General features: G+C 54.7%; 1 protein-coding gene across 2 annotated transcripts; it reads left to right on the top strand.

Annotated features, from left to right (window-relative positions):
* The first annotated feature begins 9004 nt into the window (after nucleotides 1-9004).
* On the top strand, nucleotides 9005-21733 carry CSDC2 (cold shock domain containing C2). 2 transcript variants are annotated; one of them, XM_026017451.2, is made up of 4 exons: nucleotides 9005-10082; nucleotides 17623-17918; nucleotides 19147-19269; nucleotides 19860-21733. In XM_026017451.2, exons 2-4 carry the CDS (start codon nucleotides 17743-17745, stop codon nucleotides 20020-20022), a joined length of 462 nt encoding a protein of 153 aa, XP_025873236.1. In that variant the 5' UTR covers nucleotides 9005-10082; nucleotides 17623-17742; the 3' UTR covers nucleotides 20023-21733. The 2 variants fall into 2 exon arrangements, with proteins under 2 accessions (XP_025873236.1, XP_025873235.1); XM_026017450.2 differs by lacking the exon at nucleotides 9005-10082 and adding an exon at nucleotides 11604-11726.
* Nucleotides 21734-21736: the final 3 nt, after the last annotated feature.

The raw sequence follows: 21736 nt of genomic DNA, 5'->3' as shown, positions 1-21736 counted from the left end.
GACAGTTAAGATCCTTGCACTTAAGTAGGCAGATTACATCTCAATTGAAAAAATGATCATTGGGGATCCCTGGGTGGCTCAGTGGTGGCTCGGCGGTTTAGCGCCTGCCTTGGGCCAGCTGAGGGCGTGATCCTGGGCTCTGGGGATCGAGTCCCGCATGGGGCTCCCTGCCTGTACCGAGCCTGCTTCTCCTTCTGCCTGTCTCTGCCTCTATTTCTCTCTGTGTTTCTCATGAATATATAAATAAATAATCTTAAATAAAGAAAAGAAAAGTGATCATGAATTGGGACCAAAAAAACAACCCCAGTACCTTCCCACTAAATTAGTAATAAAGTCTGAAACTTTGAAGCACCTGGCTGGCTCAGTCCATGGAGTGTGGGATGATCTCCAGGTTGTGGATTCGAGCCACACCTTGGGCGTAGAAATTACTTAAATAAATTGAGGCTCCTGGGTGGCTCAGTCAGTTAAGCATCTGACTTCAGCTCAGGTTATGATCTCAGGGTCCTGGGAAAGAGCTTCGTGTTGGGCTCCCTGCTCAACACGAGCAGTGTGAAGTCAGCTTCTCCCTCTGCTTCTCCCCCACCCCTTCCCGCTGCTTGTGTGCTCTCTCTAATAACAAATAAATATCTTTTTTTTTTAAGATTTTATTTATTTATTCATGAGAGATACACAGAGAGAGGCAGGGACACAGAAAGAGGGAGAAGCAGGCTCCATGCAGGGGGCCCAATGCAGGACTCCATTCCAGGACCTGGGGATCACGACCAGAGCTGAAGGCAAACGCTCAACCACTGAGTCACTCAGGCACCCCAATAAATAAATATCTTAATAATAAATAAGTCCAGGGATCCTTGGGTGGCTCAGCGGTTTGGCGCCTGCCTTTGGCCCAGGGCCCGGTCCTGGAATCCCGGGATCGAGTCCCGCATCGGGCTCCCTGCATGGAGCCTGCTTCTCCCTCTGCCTGTGTCTCTGCCTCTCTGTCTGTGTGTGTCTATCATGAATAAATAAATAAATAAGTCTTTAAAAAATAATAATAATAAATAAGTCCAAAACCTTTATGGTAGCTCGCAAGGCCCTGAAGGATCTTGCCTCTACCCACACCACCCATACCCCTACTCACAGCCCCGTTTTGTTCTCTCCCCTTGCCATTCCTCACTCATCTTCATATGATAAGTAACATGGGCTTGGGCTAAGACAATTTAGTAGCTTGTCCAAGGTCACAGGGCTGCTAAGTAGTAGCAGCGCGCTCCTCTAAGCCTCTACAGTGCCTCTAAAAGTTGGTGGGCTATGGAAATGTACTGTAGTGTATTTAAACCAAATAAAATTTGAGAACTTAAAAAAAGCCTTGAGAGGCATTCAGAAATGCATGGTGCTTCACTTTGCAGATTTTACACGTGTAGAGATATCTATGTAAGGCTGGCTGCAGTGATACTTAATTTGGCCTTCTCTGCATCCATATTTTTATTTTTAGGTCTGTCTGCCTCTCCTAAGATTTGAGCTACTTGAAGACAGGGGGAAATGCTACTTCAGCTCTTTATTCCCATGATGCCCTAATATCATTTCTAGGAGGCATTCAGGAAAAGTATTTAGGAGATGATATTAAGTCCTCAATCTCTCAAACCTCCCTCTTCCTTGCATTCTCACTACTGCTGCCCTGATTCAGGCCATCCCATTGCTCCCCTGGAGTTTAGCCACACACCCCAGCTCCTGGCCTCGGTGTCTCCTGTGACTTCCACACTCTCACAAGAACCTTCCCTTCATGAATATCCTCTGCCCAACATAAAGGTCTGGATTGAACTCAGCCCCTCTCCAGTCTTACCTCTCTTCTGTTCTCCAAACACTGGGACAGAGCAAGTTCTTTTAGTCTTGCCTCAAACGCTTCTTTACCAGGAAAACTCCTACTCATCCCTTAGAACCCAAACACATTACCTATCTCTTTCATTCACTCAACATACTGTGTGTCCAGCTTTGGAGATCCAGTGGGGAAGAAGAACTGGGCCCTGGGTCCAGCTTCAGCTCAGAAGGGTTGCAGGGAAGAGGGAGAGAGAGATGGAATTTGATTGTCTCAGGGAATTAAAAAAGTACTTCAGTTGATTTATAGGGAGATAAGAACCGGTGAGTTTGGGGACCTCAACAGGGTCTGGATCACAAGGACCTTCTCAATATAATATTCATTAACTTTCAATCCTCACAACAGCTCTATAGTAGGGACTATCATTATCATTATCTGATTTATCTCATTCTCATTTATTCTCATTTATCTCATCCTCTCCTTTTGTCTCATCTAAAGCAGAGAGAGGTTAAGTAGGTTGTTCAAGGTCACACAGGTAATGAGTCGCAGAGCTGGGATTCAGGCTCCAGAGCCCATGATCCTAACCACTGGGTTGTGCCAAGATGTTAGCCCAAAGACAGCAAAGAGAAGCCTTAGATGGTTAGAACAGGGAAATGACCCAGTGACACATTCGCAGGATGGGCAGTGGGTGGGAAAGGGCTGGGGTGGAAACAAGAGGACCAGGGAGGAAGTTCTTGGGTGGCTCCTCTAAGAGATGGCCTGAGTAAGACTGGTAGCCATGGACAGCGAAGTTGGGCAGAGTCCAGAGGTCCCTGGGGGGTGGTCTCAGCGATAGGGTGGGTGACCTAGGGCCGGAAGTAGGAGGAGCCAGGGCAGGAGGGCTTGCTTCAGGCTGGGTGGTGGCCTGGGTGGCTGGCTGGGTGGTGGTGGGCCTTTCATTCAGATGGGAAATTGGAGGAGGGCCAGACTGAGGGGATGGGGCCAGCCATTGCAGAGCTAGTGCTTTGAGTTCCCAGGCTTCTTGTATGGTATTCAGCTCACACGATTGCAACAGTGATTTGTTGGCACGTTTGGTTTCCTCATTAGGAAAAACAGGGACCGGGCTTCTTTATTAATTCTCTGCGTTGTTCCATGGAAGATTTGAGGTGGCTTACAAAAACACACAAAAGACAGTTTGTAAGCTTCTCGACCGACGGCGAAGGACTCCTCTGTCATGGTCCCTCCACATCTTCTGCGCCTAGCCCTGTGTCTGGCACACGGTCAGGACTTGTAAATATGTATTATTTGAATGAACAAAAGGATAGCAAAATAATTGCTAAGTGTAGGAGTGAGGGAGGAACAGGGTTGGAAGCTAATCCAGGAGGAGGAGGAGAGTCCAGTGAGTGGTTAAGGGCAGGGAGTTCCCACGCCACAGCCACCGCAGAGAAGCCCATGAACCTCTCAGCGCCTCAGCTATCTCTCTGTAAATAGAGATAATAATAGAACAGATCTCTGATAATTGCCCATTATGGGCGACTGGATAAAAAAATATATATGGTGTATCATAGAACAGAATAATGTGAAGCCATAAAAAAAAGGATGAGAATGTTCTTTGTGTATTGATATGGAATGATATTCAGGATACATTAAGTATAAAAATGCAAGGCACAGCACAGTGTGTATGGGATGTTACCACTTGTGGGAAAAGGGGGAAAATAATATTGTGTGTGTGTGTGTGTGTGTGCATGTGCATGCGTGCATGCTCTAGAAGGGTTGACAAGCATCTGATGACATGGATGGACTGCAGGGTGAGGCACTGAATGGCTGAGGGCGTGGGAGAGGGAAAGGAGGGAGATTTGTACCAAATGCCCTCTGGAATCTTTGATAATTAGGATCATGAGAATATATTACCTATTCAAAATTTAAATTTAAATTATAAAAATCAATTAAGATTTTTTACATCTTAAAAACACCCCCCTCTCTCAGCCCTCCAGCAAGTGCCCCAATTTCTGCTCCCTTTACCGTCAAAACTTGAAGGTGCTATGGGCGCTTGCAGTCTCCAAGTGCCCTCTTCTTGTCCTCTCTTCCACCTGTTGCATTGAGGTTCTGGCTCCGCCATGCAACCCACGCTTTCTGCAGGTCACCGACGACCTCCACGTTGCCAAATGCAGCACTCATGCTCAGTGTTCAGCAGCAGCTGGCCCTTCTGCATCCTTTCCTCACCCCTTCTACCTGGCTCCCAGGGGCCCCCGCCCTCCCCACCCCTCCAGGGCCTTCCTCCCATCTCTAGATGTTGGCGGGTCCCAGGCCCACTTTGTGCCATCCCCATGCTCCCTGGTGATCTCATGTGGCCTCGGGCTGTGACCAGCATCCTGCCACCAAGGCTGCCTTGTGGCCATCTCCCCAGATTCCTGTGTCCTCCTGCCTGCTCTGAGGCTCCGTTCAGCAACTCAGGTTTAATCTGGGCCAGAGCGGAACTCCTGGTGGTGAGTCGCCTATCAACCTGCTCCTGCCACCATCTTCCCATCTTAGAGAATGACTTCCTCTGGTCTCGGGCTGCTCAGGCCCAAACCTGGAGATTATGCTTGCCTCTGCACCTGTGAACGCATCCTGATGCAACTCTTGATCTTGGGGTTGTGAGTTCGAGTCTCATGTTGGGTGCAGAGATTACTTAAAAATAAACTCTTAAAAAAGAAAAGTCCTCCCATGGAGGCCACTGGGAATAGTAATTCTGGAAGAGACCTGAAACAGAGCCTCTCGATAACTTGCCTTCTGTTCTGGTTGAGCCAAAAGTAAAGTCCAGAAAGTTAACAGGTATTGGTTGGGGGCCACTGTGCATGAAGCCCCACTCTTGGGGGCTTGTGCTCTAGAGAGGAGCCTCAGTGGGAAACAGGGAACAAATGTGGAAGATCATGCCAGGCATTGCTATGGAGAAAGGTCACATGAATAATGTGACAGTGAGTGACTAGCACTGCTACTCTAGCTAGAGCAGTCAAGGCCACCTCACTCAGAAAGTATGGACAGAGATGATCCTAAATGTTGAGAAGGCTCAGGGTTTTCAGGAATGGGTGTGTGAGGGAGGCCTGACTCACAGCCCATCCCAGCCCTGGGTTGAGGGGAGGTCAGCATGGCTGCTCCAGCCCAGGGTCTCAGGGGGAGGTGCAGAGGGGCAGCTGGGAGCAGGGACCCCTTACCCCATGACAGAGAGTGGTTCCTAATGACTTGAGGGGATTTAACCAGCTATAGTACAAGGAAACCCTCACCCACAGGCCAGAGGGTAGTCTCCAGCCCTGGGGCCAGGGCCAAGGGACTCCTCCATCTTCTTCAGTCTCCTGCCTGCTTTGATCTTTACCCTGAACGAGGCTGTGAGGCTGCCAGGGATACTGTTTGGAGGCGGGAGCATGCATGCCTTCCTGTTTCATTTCAGATGAGGAGCAGGCCTCTTGCCAGGCCCCCCATACCCTACACAACGTGACTCCTGTCCTCCTCTTACTTCCTCATCCAGCCGCATCACTGACCTTTTGAACATGCAGCCTCCTTTCCTGCCTCTGGGAGTTCACCCATGCTGTTTCATCTTTGGGAAATGTTCTTCCCCTGCTTTTTACAAGACTGGCTCCTTCTCACCCACTGGGATCAACTTACAAGGGCGCCTTCTCAAAGTGGCCTCTCAGTCCTCAGCAGGTGGACTCAGCCCTGCCAGTCTCCATTCCACCCTGCTTGCTTGTCATCTCCATAACTTGTGGTTATACATTTATTTGTTTGTATACTTGGTACTATGTCTCTTCCGAGATAAGACATGAGCTTTATAAACTCAAGGTGTGTCTTGTTCATGGCTGTGTTCCAGCCTGGACCATCTGGCACATGGTAAGGAGTCAATAAATATCTGTCAAATGTTTGAAGGAATGAACAAATGATGTGGTCAAAGCTGCAGAAAAGGATCTTCTCTGGCCGAAGGGGAGTAGCCAGACTGGAGAAGATGACTGGGGGACAGAAGAGAGGAAGAAAGGAAGAGAGGCCAGGAAGAGGAAGAGAGGATGGAAGCACCAGTCGGATCCATAGGGCAAAATCACTGGAACAGGCTGGAGGGAAGTCCCATGGACAAGGAGATGGGCATCCAGGGAACTGAAAAGACATTTCTTTCCTTTTTAAAAAAAAAAAGATTTTATTTATTTATTCATGAGACACAGAGAGAGAGAGAGAGAGAGAGAGAGGCAGAGACATAGGCAGAGGGAGAAGCAGGCTCCCTGAGAGAGGGATCCCAGGACTCTGGGATCACGCTCTGAGCCAAAGGCAGATGCTCAACTACTGAGCCACCCAGGCACCCTGAATAGACATTTCAAAGGGAGTGTGGTGTAGCAGAAAGACTGAGAGTGGAATAAAGCCGGAAGTCCTGAGTTTTAATCCCAGCTCCATTACCCACTGAGTGACGCTCGGCAAATGTCTTAGCCTCTCTGTGCCCGAGCTTCCACATCTGTCCAGAGGCACCGACGTCTTAAGGATGTATGTATCTTTTTTTTTATTTTTATTTTTTTATTTTTTTTTTAAATTTTTTTTATTTATGATAGTCTCAGAGAGAGAGAGGCAGAGACACAGGCAGAGGGAGAAGCAGGCTCCATGCACCGGGAGCCCGACGTGGGACTCGATCCCGGGTCTCCAGGATCGCGCCCTGGGCCAAAGGCAGGCGCCAAACCGCTGCGCCACCCAGGGATCCCAGGATGTATGTATCTTAAAGCATGGTATGGATTCAAGGCCAGGTAGGCCCAGGCCCGGCCCCCATTAGTGGCCTGACAGTCGGCAACAGGGTGGGAATCATGATTCAGGTGGCATCGGCGGAACTCAGGGCTACTCTGCTCCTTCCCACCTCTTCAGCGTCTCTGAGGTGAGGAAGGCTTTCGAGGAGATGAGCTTTTGAATTCTCAGCTTTTCACAAAAATAGCCTCGGCGGCAGAACCCCTGGTTTGCAGCAGACAATTTCTTTGTTACTCAGCTGCTGGTGGGTGGGTGGGTGGTGCCACGGGCTGCTCATTTCCTGAATGAACAGCTGTGCCCTCTCCTCGTTGTCGAGAATAATCATAACACTACTTCAAACCTTCATTCAGGCTCTTGGGCTGCCCGGCGGGGGGGGCCCCCCCTGCACTCGGTTCCCAGCGGTGGGTGGGGCCTCTGAGAAAGGCTGGGCGCCAGGTGAAGGGCAGGCCCGAGGCCCTGGCCTTGTCCTTGTCCGGGGCAGACCAGGACTTGGCTTCTCACAGGTGGCCTTCCAGGCCTGCTTCCCAGCCTCCAGCCTCATATCCTACCTCTCCGGTCCATCCCTCAGGTACGCCAAAGCCCACGTCCACCTGCGGACCTTCCGGCCCATCATCCCCTCTTCCCACAGTGCCTCTGGATCCCGGCAGGTCCGGCTCCTTCTTGTCACGTGGGGCTCAGCTCTCAAACATCACCACCTCAGAGAAGCCCTCCCTGGCCACTCCCCTCTGTTGGCCCATTGGCTTCTAATTTTTTTTTTTTTTTATGATAGTCACACACAGAGAGAGAGAGAGAGAGAGAGAGGCAGAGACACAGGCAGAGGGAGAAGCAGGCTCCATGCACCGGGAGCCTGATGTGGGACTCGATCCTGGGTCTCCAGGATCGCGCCCTGGGCCAAAGGCAGGCGCCAAACCCCTGCGTCACCCAGGGATCCCCGGCCCATTGGCTTCTAACCTGTAGCTCAGCCACCAACGGCCCAAGGCCAAAGCTCTGGCAACTCAGGAGCCATGGGGCGAAGAGCCAGCCTTGGCATTGATGTTCCGACCTGATTCCTAACTCTGGTTCTGATGGGCTACTGGGGCCAGGGGTCCTATGGCTCAGGAGAGAGGAGAGAAGATTTCCCAGAAGAAAGCATGGAAGCCGTTCCTTCCAGAAGGGCCGGTGGGTGGTGGGCAGGGGAGATCACGGGGGATCGCTTTTCCTGGTGCATGAGAACCACGGGGCCGGAGCCCAGGGCTCCAACCCCTGATCTGTCACTGTCACTTCTGAGCTGGGTGATTCAGTGAGGTCCCCCATCTCTCCAGCCCATTGTCATCCAGGTAAACCTCACAGAGTCATTATAAGCAGCAGGCTTATAATGGGTGAGCCTGGGTGGCTCAGCGGTTGAGCTCAAGGTCTGCCTTCAGCTCAGGGCGTAATCCCAGATCCTGGGGATCAAGTCCCACATTGGGCTCCCCTCAGGGAGCCTGTTCCTCCCTCTGCCTGTGTCTCTGCCTCTTTCTGTGTATCTCTCATGAGTAAATAATTTAAATCTTAAAAAAAAGAAGCAGCAAGTGAGCTGATGACATGCAAGTACTTTGAAAACTTTGATTATCTTTGGAAGAGAGGAAGACAAAGAAAGAAGAGTTTAAGGGGAGGCGGTGAGGCTCCTCTGGATGGAGTCCTCAGTCTAGCAGGTGGAATAGAATCCGAACTCCAGGCCGCGGATAACAGTGGACGACAAGGATCCGCATCTCTCGTGCAGAATCAGAAACCTAGACGTCTGAGCCTGATTGTTCTGAGAGGTTCTGGATGGGCAGGGATGTATGATGGCTTTGGGAGGCCCTGCGTTCAAATATCCTTCTAACCAGGTAATGATCACGGGCAATTCCCTCCTCCTACCTGAGCCTCACCAGCAAAATAGGGGTGATGATAACAAATTGCTGGATCCTTGTGGGCCTTGAATGGTGACAAAGCATGCTGCCCGACGGCTAGGAAGCCCTCAGTGCATTTTACTAGCTGTTATTTGTATTTTTCTCCATCATTTCCCTTTTGACTCCTTCCTCCTTTTCTTTTCTTTTCTTTTTTTTTTAAAGATGTTATTTATTTATTCGTGAAAGACACAGAGAGAGAGAGAGAGAGAGAGAGAGAGGCAGATAGAGAAGCAGGCTTCATGCCAGGAGCCCGACGCAGGACTTGATCCCGGGTGTCCAGGATCACACCCTGGGCCAAAGGCAGGCACCAAACTGCTGAGCCACCCAGGGATCCCCTCCTTCTTCCTTTTAACTGTAATAAGACTTCTTTTGAAAATGCCCGCCTGCCTCAGGAGTACTAAGGATATATACAGGGAAAGCCTTCCTTCTTTCCAAGCTGAGGCCGAGGAGGAGAGAGGATGAGAAGGGAAAGAAACCCCTTTGTGGAGGCCTCTCTAGTGGGGCCTGGGGCTTATCTACGGACTGCTCTGGAACCACCAAGAGCAGCTCAGAAAGAGCCTTCTTTCCTCCTTTACAGAGAGGCTGCGGAGGATCAGAGTCAATAAAAGATTTTCACAAGTCCACACAACTGGGAAATGCATGGAGCAGAGATTCACACCCAGGGCCTCTCGGATGTGGAAACCAGGGCACTGGGGTCGGGGAGGAGGGGGGACCTGTCCAGCCTGGAGTGTGTCCGTGTGTTGCAAGCTTATCAATCCCTTAGGAGCTTCTCCAATTCAATTCAATTCAATTCAATTCAGTAGAAATATCTTCTACTGTGGGCCAGAGAAAGAGATGAGTTCCTGTGACTTGCCCATGTTCATATACTCACAAGGATTTCCGGGATAGGCCTGAGCACAGCGTTGGTGCTAATGGAGTCCAGGGGACACTTGGAGGATCCAGGGGGTAGAGGAAGGTCTGGGGGTCCCTGGAAACCCAGCAAGCCCACCCTCGTCTGGAGGACCCTCAGAGAGGGCTCCTTTCTACTGAGACCTCTGTTCTCCCAGCCTCACCCCTGGCCCTGGGGCCCCGACCCCACGACCCCAGCACAGGCGTGTGTACACACCCTCGCCCGCGCCCGCGCACCCGCGCACGCACTCCCACCCACTAGCTCTCTAATTGCCAGGAATGCAGGCTGTCCCAGCTACTCTCCCCCTGCATTCCTCAGAGCTACTCCCACCTGGCAGGGCAAATTATACCCTGGCCTGGCAATAAAAGCCACTTTCCAAAAAAAGAAGCTTTAGGGCCCCAAGAGAGACGCAGCTAACTCTCCCACCCCATCTGTGCCTGACTCAGGAGGCGGTGTCCTCCCCGAGGGAACAGGGCCCCATGTCCCTTTAAGCAGGGAGTACAAATTCGCATCCCAGTCCCTCCCTCCAGCTCTTCCTGACGTCAGGAGGAGGGCGTGTGTGAGTGAGTGAGTGAGGGGCTCGAGGAGGTGCCGCATACTCACACACACACACACACACACACACACACACACACACACACACAGCCGTACACACAACACATCTTTCAGACCCATCCCCTGCTGGCCAGCTCCTAGCGCCGGAGAGAGGCAGAGTGCTGAAGGCGGCCGCAGGAGGCAGTGTCCGGACCTCAGCTGCTGGGGAGAGGTAAGGGACTGGATGGGGGGCGAGGGCTCCCCAGCTCTAGACACTGGCTTTGGCAGGGGCAAAGCCAGGAGGGGCAGGATGCAGCCCCTCAGATGGGGGGCTGGGAAGGTGGGTACCTCCCCTGGGGCTGGCCCAGCCCCATTCAGTTTACAGAGTGGGGGTGGGTGGGTAGGAGGGTATGTAGATGAGCCCACCCTGTCCGCCCTCCTTCCCTCCCTCCCCCCTCCCCCCCTCCTCCCCCCCCCCCCCCCGCCCGGCCCCCAAGGGAAGCCGAGATCCGTGTGGCTCCCTGTGGGAGCTTATGTGTCTGTGTGTGTGTCTGGGACTTGTGTCTGGCTCAAGAGGCAGAGAACAGCAGACACCTGCCAAGCCGCAGCCTCCTGTCTGGGAACCGGCTGGGGGGGGGTTGGGGGGGTGGAAGAGAAATGACTGGGGAATCATCGTGCTCCTACCAGATGCCAAAAGGGGAATGCAGCAGGGAGCCCCTGGAATTTGAGGCTGGGGCCGGGGAGGGAACATCTAGGGCAGGCAGACAGTTGGACCTGGAGCAGCTGTCTTGTCCTGACTCTATTTCGTCCCCAATGCGATGGGGATAATTGTGTTAATTGGCTTGGAGAGGTGGCTCCATGTAATTATCTTCGCCTCAGAGCCACCCCCACCCAGAGCTCTTGCCTCTCCGGAGGCCACTCCTCTCTCCTGCTTGCTGCTCGAGCTCTGACCTCCACCCTTGCCAGGGTGCAGCCCCTGAGGGGGCTGGAGCCCCCAGCTGTGGAATGCGGGGACTCGGGGCAGCCCTGGCTAGCCCCAAGTCCTTGAGTGGCCCGCCCGGCACAAGGAGTCCAGGCAAAGATGAGGGGTGATGCTGGCACCCACAAGGGAGACAGCAGGTTCCTGCCAAGCTGCCAGCCTGCAGGCTCTTCCTAGGGAGAGGGGAGGGACGCTGAGCGAGAACAATAATAAATACAGAGTGTGAACTGCTGCATCCGCTGGGGCTGGGGGAGGGGAGGAGGAAGTGGGCCCGGGCGGAGGGTGGGCAACCTCTCTGAGAGCCTGGCACCATGCCCACCTGGATGTGCTCCCGAAGAGGCCTCTCGATGGGGAGGGGCAGTCTCAGGTCCCCTGGAGGATGGAGAGCCAGTTCCCCCAAACTGACTCCATCCCAGAGGCCTCTGAGCTCTCCAAATTCTGGATGTTTCCTTCATCCAGACTCCCCCCGCCTACTTACCCCCACCATTTCCTTGAAGTCCTTTAACATCTATTTCCCATGTCTATCCCACCCCTCTGGATCTGCCTGTCCCCCCTCCCACTCCGAATGAAAAGGTCTAAGCAGGAACTAGCCACACAGGGGCCTGGGAAAGGCCGAGCCAGAGCCCCCTCCCAGGTCTGGCAATGTTCACGGATGCCCACTGGCCGTGGAGGGGCTGTGGAGGGAGGACTAGGGGGTCCTACACAGCTGGCCCGCAGGGAGGGGACACCCACGGGCTGGTCTGGAGGCAGGTCTCCGAGATCGGCACCGGCAGAGGGCGCTCGGGGCCTGGCTGAGCCGGTCACGTCTGCTGGTCACAACCAGCACAGCCAAGTCCCAAAGCCTGGTGGGAAGGGGGCTTGGGACAGTTGGGACCTTTGTCCATGCGGAGCAGCAAGGTAGGGAGCAGAAAGTAGTGGGGGGAGGGCTTCTCTCCTGCTCCAAAGCCGGTGGAATGATGGTCCTGGGGTGATGGCATGATCCACTGGAAGGCCCTGGGCTTTGGGGTCACACTGACTTGAGTTCAGCTACTCTGAGTGTGACTTTGACCAATCCTTTCTTCTCTCTAGGGGGACCAGAGTGGGAAAGTCGTTTGCTCAGGCTCACACAGCCTGGTAGAGATGGGATGTTAGTGTGGCTCTTGCAGGGCCTGTCCTGGCATCTTCACCCTCCCTGAGGCCAAGGAAACTCCAGGGCCTTCATCAAGGCCACCTCCCCCAGGGCAGTCGGGGCATGTGACAAGGAGGGTTAGAGGGTCTCAATGAAGCTCAAACATTGGCTGGGGCAGCCCCTCACCCCCACACAGACACAGGCGCACACACTGTAGGGGGGGAGGACCAGGTTTAATTAGGTCACCTCCAGCTGCTGGAGCAGCTTTGGCACTGATGTATTTTAAGGAATGTCTGGGTGACTGGGGGCGGGGAGGGGCCGGGGAACCGCCAGCTTCTGCCAGGTGGTCCTGAGGCTGTCTCCTCATGCTCCCTGGTGGCCCCCCTGGACGAGACCCCAATGTCCCCAAGCCCTCCCACCACCTCCGTGTCCTCCCTCTCTTTAAGTTGCTGTCTCCTCTCCTCCTCCTAGCTGCTCCTCCACGCCAGGGCTGGGGGCCGGGGCATTTTTATTGGGGGAGTTGTTTTTAAGCTTGTCAGAGTTGGCAAGTGATTCACCCAAGGTCATAGTCTGAGTCAGCACAAAGCCAGAAATAGAACCCTGAGCCCTGACTCCCCAGATTTTTCTTCTCCAGGGGAGGGCGGGAGATGTCAGGGAGCTCCCTTCCACCCCCCAGAGGCCTCTCTGTAACCACGTCACCCCCCACCTCTCGGGTGCAGAAGCACTGCTCCTGCCCAGCTGTGTGACCTCAGGAAGCTCTACCCCTCTCTGGGCCTCAGTTTACTCTTCTGAGAAATGGGACTAATGACAGTAATGATCACGTGGGGGTGCCGCGGGGACTACCTGAGGAAATGGGGCCAAGGACTTGGCACGCCACTGACATGTAGCTAACAATCAATACGTGGTAGCCATCCCTCCTGTCACGTTAGGACTTCTGGTATTCTGGTTGGTCTGTGCCTCCCACTGGGCTGGGGGCCCCCTAAGGGCAGGGCTGTCTCCTCTTGTGTCTGTGGTCCCAACGCCTGGCATTCAGTTTCTTTTCAGTTACAAATGTCTGTGTGTGTATTTTTAAAATATTTTATTTATTTGAGAGGGAGAGAGACAGAGAGACAGAGAGAGCACAAGCAGGGGGAGGGGCAGAGGGAGAGGGAGAAGCAGGCCGCTGCTGAGTAGGGAGCCCCATGCAGGGCTCGATCTCAGGACCCTGGGATCATGACCTGAGCTGAAGGCAGACCATAACAGACGGAGTCCCCCAGGCGCCCCTGTGTGTGTGTTTGACAACCTCAGAGGACAGTTGGACTGACCTTCAGTTGTCACCTGGACCAGTGATGATTCAAGCCGAGGAGAAAAGAGGCCCAGAGAAGGTCAAGGACTTGCCTCAGATCACACAGCACAGGGTGGGTTGAGCCAATCTGCTTCCCCTAATCTGCCCAGGCCAAGAGGGATTCGCATGGTCAAGAGAGGACTCTGACAGCCATTTCCTGCCCCTTTCTTTTTTGGCGTAGCTGAGAATCGGAGGAGCCCCTACACCACGACGATGGTCACCTGCCCACAGGGCTGAGTCACTGTCCACAGCCCTGTGGCCCCATGACACGGTATCATGGCCTTGCCTCGCGTTACCTCTGAACAGCCGTGATGTTTTGGTGTCCCTGCCCCGGTCCTTCTGTCTGCAGGGTGCCAGGCTTGGCCTTCATGCACAGAAATGGAAATGAGCTTGGCCGGGAAGGTCAGGGGCAGAAGGCAAGGACGCAGGTGCACACTCACAGGTGGACACCTGACGTGGGCCAGCTGCCACTCTTAGCCCTGTGACAGATAAGGAAACTGAGGCTCAGACAGGGAGAGTCCCTGTGGAACCAGATTCTAGCCCTGGCCAGAAACGGTCCTGACCAGTCTCGAACCTCTGACGGCCAGTTCTGAAGGGCATGGTTCGGGGCAACAGGTGCTCCCAGGCTGTCGGCCCGGGGTCCCTCGGGGGCTGGGCTTTAACTCTGAATTGAAACAAACCATCTATAAACTCATCTGTTTCTCTGCCTTCGGAGGAGTTTAGTTCCCCCTTTTGGTTCCCAGGGAAAGTTCTTTCGGTAAAACGGTAAAACTCCTAAAACTCCAGCGTTGTGATAAAACGGTAAAACTCCAGTGTTGTGGCTGAGCCAGGAACAGTTTATCCTCACGGGAAGAGCGCTGTTTGCCTTCGGGCAGATCTGGGCTTTGTCACCCACCTGCTGTGTGACCTTGGGTGAGTCACTTCTCCCCAGGCATCTTGGTTTCCTTATCTGTCTAATAGAAACAGCGGGAATTCCAACCTTTCAGGGCAATTGGGAGATTTCAAAATGTAAAGTAGCTTCCATAAAGCCTCTGGCACTGTGTACAGCAGCGTTCACACAATGAAAGCCCGTCTTCACTTGATCCTTTCCGCAGCATCGCTCTGGGGAGAGGGTCTGAACCCCAGGCTGGCTCTGCATTCCCTCCTTCTCCCTGGCGGCCCAGGCTGCCCCGCTTTGTGCAGCATCCTCAGGACCAGGGCTCTGGCAGGGCCCAGAGAGGGAAGGTTGTCCAAGGTTACACACCGAGTCAGTAGCAACGCAGGGCCGGAACCCAGGGCTCCAGAGTCACAGTACCTGGGTTCAAGTCCTGGCTCAGACATTAATTGCTGTGTGGCCTTGGGTGAATGACTTAGTCTCTCTGGGCCTCAGTTTCCTCATCTGCTGCAGGAATTAAAAAGGAAGAAGGCCTCTCCCTGCCCTTATTCCATCCTCTTCCCTTCTGCTGCTGGTCCCTTATGGGGAACTCGTTTTGGGGAGGGGAGTGGGGAAGGGCCGCCCTCAACACTAACCCTGGGTAATCAATCAATGCCTCTTTCCCCCTTCCCCACAAGAGGCCTTGGGTCAGGAGGCCTGGCCAGAGCAATGCCCGCTCAGCTGCGTCTCCCTGGTAACCGCTGTGGGCAGCCTCTGCCCCTCCTCCCCGCGACCTCCCAGCACCGGCTGTCACCACCAAGCACAATACCAGCTCTGGGAATACTGTGCAGTGGGCAGGCCAGGGCCGCCCTGCTGCCTGGAGAGAAGGAAGCGGAGCTTCTGTCCACCTCCACCCCTGCCCAGGTGCGCTGGGGACATGCCAGCATGCACTGCAGGCCCCGACATCTCCTGCTTTCCTGCTGGTGTCATCTTAGGTAGCTTTGCCACCTGTTTTCCCTTTTGGTGACAGCTTTGTTGCGATATAATTCACCTACCATATAATTCAACTGTTTAAGGTGGACGAGTCAGTGATTTTTAGCATGTGCGCCGAGTTGTGCAACAATGCCATAGCCAATTCTAGGACATTTTCATCACCCCAGAAAGAAGCTCCACACCCATTAGAATTTACTCCCCACCATCTCTTCCTCTCAGCTCCTGGCAGCCACAAATGTACTTTCTGACTCTGTGGATTTGTCTCTTCTGGACATTTCTCATGACCAGAATCATGCAGTGTGCTCTTTTGGGACTGGCTGCTTCTTCCACCCCGTGTGATTGTCTCAAGGCTCGCCTGTGCTGTAGCAGGCATCGAGACTCCGTTCCTCTTTGTGGCTGAATAATATTCCACTCTGTGGCCAGACCATGGTCTGTTTATCCACTCCTCTGTTGGCAGACTTCTGGGTTCTTTCCACTTTGGGCCTGTTGTGAATAACCCTGCTGTGAACGTTCAGGTCCAAGTTTTTGTGTGATTGCGTTTTCTTTTCTCTCCAAATGGGAATAAAAATGCCACCCCTGGCCCTGCCTCCCAGAGCAGGCTCGGAAAGAAAACCCCCGCCTCAGCTTGAGGGGGCCATGAGAGGCCTTCTCACTCCCCTGCAGCTCTCCTGGCGGGAGAGGGATGGGGAGGTTGCGGGGTCTGGGAAGGCTGCCCCTCCCCACCACCCCAGGGATGGCAGAGTCACCATATCACTCTGACCCAGAAAAAAGGCCACTTGCTGTGTGACCTTGAAAGGCAGCCAGGAGACCTGCCTCACTCACTGCTGGATGGTGTGACTCCCCAGCTCTTCCAGCCCTGCCACACTATGTTTTGGGGCAACCCTGCCCTGGACACTCTAGGCTGGGGGTGGGGCATGAGATGGGGGCCAGAAATAGGACTGAGCCTCAGGGATTTACCTCTGGCACTGGGACCTTTGGATGAGATGAAGTAGTGAAGAATGGGGGGTGAGGAGGTGGAGAATCCTGTCGTCCTCACTCCTATACGACTGGATTATGAGAACTTTACACCCCAGGCTTAGCCAGGCCTCACCACAGCCTGTGAGGGAGTGAGGCAGGGTTTATCAGCTCCATTATACAGAAGAGGAGACTGAGGCCAGTGGAAGGGCTCTCCAGGGTTGGCAGCTAGTACACAGCAGAGCTGGGGTACCCCTGGTCCAGGTGTCCTGCCTGGCCCCACTGTGGCAGGCCTCCCGGCCCCGGCTTAGCCAACAGTCTGGCTCAGCGTTCTACAGCAGAGTCTTTTGGGGGCCAGGACTCCCCAAGCCCTGTGGGAAGGGAACTGTGTTCTCTTCCTCAGTAGAGGAAAATATAGGATGAATGTTTTCAAGGTCATCCAGACACTGAGCTGGTGATGAAAAAATTTCTATTGATGAGCATTTGATGATGGCAGTTCTTTGGGTATCTCTGAGATGCCGGGTGCTGTCACCTACTCAGTCATCGACCCCTCCTCAACCTTGCATGGTGAGTATTCTCAACCTCCTTTTAGAGCAGAGGAGAGTAGGGCTAAGGAGCACTCACCAAGATCCCCCGGGCCTCACCGAGCCCCAGCGGCCTTGAAGAGTCATTGAATCCTGACAGCAACCCCTCTGTGAAGTAAGAACCAGCACTATTCCCATTTTACAGAGGAAAGTGAGTCAAAGTGAGTCAAAGTTTAAGATCAAGGCTGGCACAGCCAGTTGGGTACAGGAGGCAGGATTCCCACCCAGGCCACCTGGGTCCGGAGCCCACGCTCCCACCCACTGTGTTGGACCTGCTGAAGGCACCGAGTTACAGTGACAAAGCTGAGATTCGAACCCAGGTGTGCAGATTTGAAGCTGCTAACTCTTATGCCAAATGTTGTTCCAGACCATCCCTGGCCACTTTACCCATCCCACCTCCAAGGCCCCTGGAGTTAGAGAATTGAGCTTCAAGGTGGAGGGACTTCAGACCTTCCCATATGACCAAATACCACAGATGGGGGGGCTCCATCAGCAGACATTTACTTCTCACGGTTCTGGAGGCTGCAAGTCTGAGATCAGGGCACCAGCACGGTCTGGTTCTAGTGCCCTCTTCTTATTTTGTAGACAGCTCTTATCTCCCTGTGTCCTCACAGGGCAGAGGGGAAGCAAAGGCTCTGGGTCTCTTCTTACAAGGGTGCTCATCCTGTCGTGGGGTGCCACCCTCCTGACCTCACCCACACCTAATGACCTCCAAAGGTCCTATCTTCAAATACCACCACATTGGGGGATAGGACTTCAACATATAACTTTTAGGGGAAAGTATTCAACCCATACAAAGGTTATATGAACTTTTTTTGTCTTTCTGGTGAAGACCCTGAGTCACGGTGGGCCCCTGAGCGGCCTGAAGTCACCCTGTGAGGACTGGCAAGGAGGTCCAAACCTCCAGCTCATGCCTGGAGTCCAGGAGCTGCTCATTGTGGACCACACTCACCTGTACCCCTCTCTCCCCATTCCAGACGGAGCCTGTGGCTGGTGTGGCTGCCGAGCAGGGCCAGGCCGGGCCCTGCCCGCAAGGACGCCCAAGCTCTTCGGCCCCAGCGCCCGGGAGCCCGCCAGGCTCTCTCGCTGAACCTGCCATGACTTCTGAGCCCACGTCACCCCCAACGGTGCCCCCCCTCCACTCCCCCAAATCTCCTGTCTGGCCCACCTTCCCCTTCCACCGGGAGGGCAGCAGGGTCTGGGAGCGCGGCGGCGTCTCATCCCGGGACCTGCCCAGTCCTCTGCCCACCAAGCGGACCAGGACGTATTCAGCGTGAGTACCGCCGTCGCCCAGGCTCCGGTGATCTTTCCCCAGGACAGGGCTCCAGCCCTAGCCTTGTCCAGCCCCTGTTGTCCTCACTCAAGGACAGGGGAGCTGTGTACGGGCCTTGCAGTAACTACTGTGTTCGTTCATTCATTCATTCATTCATTCATTCATTCATTCATTCTTCGCTCCACTAAGATTGGCTGAACACCTGACCAGGGGATCCAGTGATGAATGGGACAGTCTCCACCCAAAAACTGCCTACAGTCCAGAAGGAATTTGTCTACCATTCACCTCTATGCAGCCGGGTTGGGGGAGAGGACACAGTGTCAGGCGTCAGGGAGGACGAGGCCCTAGTAGTTTTGCAAGACATGTTAGGTGGAGAAGGAAGCTGGGTGTTCCAGGTACCTAGGTCAGCACAGACCAGAACGGAAGCATGGTACTGACCTCTGGTGAGGGGTGGGTCGGCTAGGCAGAGACCAGCCTTGGGCCTCTGGGGTAGGTCACTAGCTCGGGTCACACAGGGGAGGTTATTTGGGGAAACCACAAGGGAGCCTGACTTGCCTTGGCCAAAGAAGAGGTTTTTGGTTTTGCCTTAGGTAAACCCTATGTTCAAGGTGGGGGTTGAGCTCACGACCCCGAGATTAAGTTATGTGCTCCGCCCATTGAGCCAGCTGAGTGTTCCTAAAGGAGAGGGTTTAAAAAAAGAAAAAATAAAAATAAAAAAAAAATAAAGGAGAGAGTTTTGATGGCAAGCACTGATTGTCCCCTGTGTTCAACCCAAGGCCAGGCATAGAGCAGATGCTTAATAAATGATGAATGAGTGGATGAGTGACGAATAAGTAAATAGGATACTATGACCTCAATAGATAGTGAGCTCCCCATTTTAAGAGGTATTCAAGTTTAGGCTGGGCATTCTTCACTCTTACCACAGGAGCCCATGTAAGCCCAAATAATCTCAGGAGGGGAGGGTGCTGTGCAGAGAGGGACGTTGGTTGGGAGTCGGGAGACCCACTTGCTATTCACCCTGGGAGGGCCAGTTCCCCTCTCTGGGCCTCAGTCTCCTTATTATCCAACAGGACCACAAGAGAGCATAACTGTGTGCAGTTTCTGGCCTGGGGAGGGTTTTCCACAGCCGTGGGACGGGGTCTGCAGGCAGGGCCCACCCAGGAGGCTGTGGGAGTCTAGGGAGGGGAGTCCCCAGGGCACAGCTCTAACCCTCCCACTCTATCCTCAGGACAGCCCGTGCCTCGGCTGGCCCAGTGTTCAAGGGCGTCTGTAAGCAGTTCTCACGCTCCCAGGGCCACGGCTTCATCACCCCCGAAAATGGCTCCGAGGACATCTTTGTACATGTATCTGAGTGAGTATCTGAGTTGTCCCTCCCACCTACTTCTTGAGGCAGTGCCTCAAGAAATGCCTCTCCAGGCCTCTCCCCTGGCTGGCCGAAGAAGTCGGTGTTCTGGCATCTTTCTCCTCCTCTAACAGGAGCTGCAGGTGTGTGGGAGGAGGAAGAGGGCTGGAACCAGGTGGGGAGGGGTCGCCCAGGCCCCAGGACCCCCAGAACCACTGGCTGATCCGTGGGATCCAGCATCATGGGAACAGAGAGGGCTGGGCCAGCCCCCAGGTCCTTCAGCTCGGAGGGTAGACAGATACGGGAGGGATGATGTAGGCCAGGCCCCCCGCCCTGATGCCGGGCAAGACCTGGGGGGCACCGAGCTTCTCTTAGGCCTCTGCACTTCCTTTTTTTTTTTTTTTGCCTCTGCACTTCCTTTGACTTTCATGTCTCAATCCCCAAACAGAATAGACAGGGGGGACCGTTTTGGGTTCCCATTTTACAGATGAGAGAGCCAGAGCTCTGAGAAGGGGGGAGGAGGCCCTCAGGCCAGCCTGCAGCGGGTCGGGGAGCAGGGCCTGCTGCTGGGATGACAATGCCCCTCTCCCGCCCACCAGCATCGAGGGGGAGTACGTGCCAGTGGAAGGCGACGAGGTGACCTACAAGATGTGCCCCATCCCACCCAAGAACCAGAAGTTCCAGGCCGTGGAGGTGGTGCTCACCCAGTTGGCCCCACACACTCCCCATGAGACGTGGTCCGGCCAGGTCGTGGGCTCCTAGGCTGGGTGGCTCATGTGTCAGGCGCCGGGCGGGCGGGGAGCCACACAGAGTAGATGGGCAGCAGTGGGCTCCAGGCCCCCCTGCACTGGCTGACCCTGTCCCCTGGGCGGCCTCAGCAAACGTGTCTGTCTGTGCTCGTGGCGGTGAGCGTGTGCCTCCATCTCTCCTCCCCCCCAGTGCCCCGTGACTGTTGTGTGAGCTGGACCAAGGGGAGGCCAGCAGACCTGCCTCCTCTGTGTCCTTGCTCTCGTTCCCCTCCCTGCCACATCCGCACAGGACCCTCTCACCCTCCTGTCCACTGAGCCTCTGAGGGCCCGTGTCAGGCCTGGGCCTGGGCGGCAGGGGGCACCAGTGGGCCGTCCCTACAAGCTTGTTCCCCTTGCCTCTGCCCCAGGCCTGGCTCAGGGACCAGACTGCTTCTGCTACTCACACCCCCGCCCTGGACTGGGGTCTCCCACCGTGGCCTGTACCCCTTCCCTCAGAAGCCAGGCCTGGGAGGTTCTGGGGGAGCCTCCCAGCCTCTGGCAGGGGAGAGAGGGCAGCCCTTGGAGTCAGACAGACCCCTCCTCACTGCCATGGGCCCAGCCTTCCTTTCTTCCATCGGCTCTCTCTCAGCATCCTGGAGAGGCAGGCGAGGAGCTGAGGGCAGAAGGCGGTTTTGGCGTCTGGGTTTTGCCAGCCACAGTTCTCCTCCTCAGCCTGGCGATGGCTCTGCGGATTCAAGGTCGTGTCCCCTCCCCAGGCCACACTGAGCCACAGATCTGAGGAGGGGTGGGGCACATCTCCCGCAGCTTGGATGGAGCCGGCTTTGCCCCGACCCACAAACTCCGCTGATGCTCTGCCCAGGCCCAGATAAGACGGCTGCTGAGGACCTGGTGATACAGACACACGTCCCCACAGGCAGGGCCAGGCACGGGCACCCACAGGATGGCCCTCAGCCTGAGACCACCAGCCAAGCAGCCCCTTGCTGGACCCTTTTCCTAAAGCTGCAGTAGGACTGCTGGCCCCCAGCGGCCAGGGGCCGAGGGGTGTGTGTGTGCGTGTGTGTACGTGTATGTGTGTTTGTGTGCATTCACTTTTGGGTGGGGGGTTAGGCTGCCCTGGGAGAGGCTTTGCCTCCATCCCCACCACACACCTTCCCAGAGAACACATCATTTGATGGGAAAAGAAATGGCAGTCTGCCAGGGACAGTGACCCTTGTGAGACCCGGTCTGTGAGTAAAACAGGGGCTAAATGCCCAGGATGAGGGGTTATCTGTTTAGAAGGATCCTCAGCCTCACAGATTCCCCGAGGCCCTAGGGTAGAGATCAGATCAGCTGGGGTACGTGCACCCCCACCCGTGCTCCGTACCAGGTTGGTCCCCACAAACTGGGAATGGCCCCAGCTGGACACCCCACTCTGAGCTGGAGCTTCTGACAAGGCCTGAGGACTTGCCCCAGAGGAACAAGGACTCCCTGGCTTCCTCAGTAGGTTTATCGGTACAGGTTAACTCCTGGGAGCCCCCAAGACTCCCTCCTGTGAGCAGACCCCCCCCCCATTTTTAGGCACTAGCCAGGAGATAGGATGTGGCTGCCTAGGAGGCAGAGGGACGGCAGGCTCCTGCATACCCACAGCCCCGCAGTGTCGAGTCCGAAATCCTCCCAAGACTCCCAGCCGCCTGGACGCCCCCCATCCTTCCTAACACTGGCAATAAACCCTCAACTGTGACTCAGCC

This window comes from Vulpes vulpes, chromosome 16 (genome assembly GCF_048418805.1).
Source record: "Vulpes vulpes isolate BD-2025 chromosome 16, VulVul3, whole genome shotgun sequence".
In the NCBI taxonomy this organism is placed as follows: domain Eukaryota; kingdom Metazoa; phylum Chordata; class Mammalia; order Carnivora; family Canidae; genus Vulpes; species Vulpes vulpes.
This window is presented reverse-complemented; position numbering and strand designations above follow the sequence as displayed.

Bases quoted from the DNA above. Each gene is read 5' to 3' on its own strand.
- CSDC2 (XM_026017450.2), top strand. The intron at 17,919-19,146 runs GTGAGTACCGCC...CTCTATCCTCAG, and splicing joins CGGACCAGGACGTATTCAGC to GACAGCCCGTGCCTCGGCTG. The intron at 19,270-19,859 runs GTGAGTATCTGA...CCCGCCCACCAG, and splicing joins ATCTTTGTACATGTATCTGA to CATCGAGGGGGAGTACGTGC.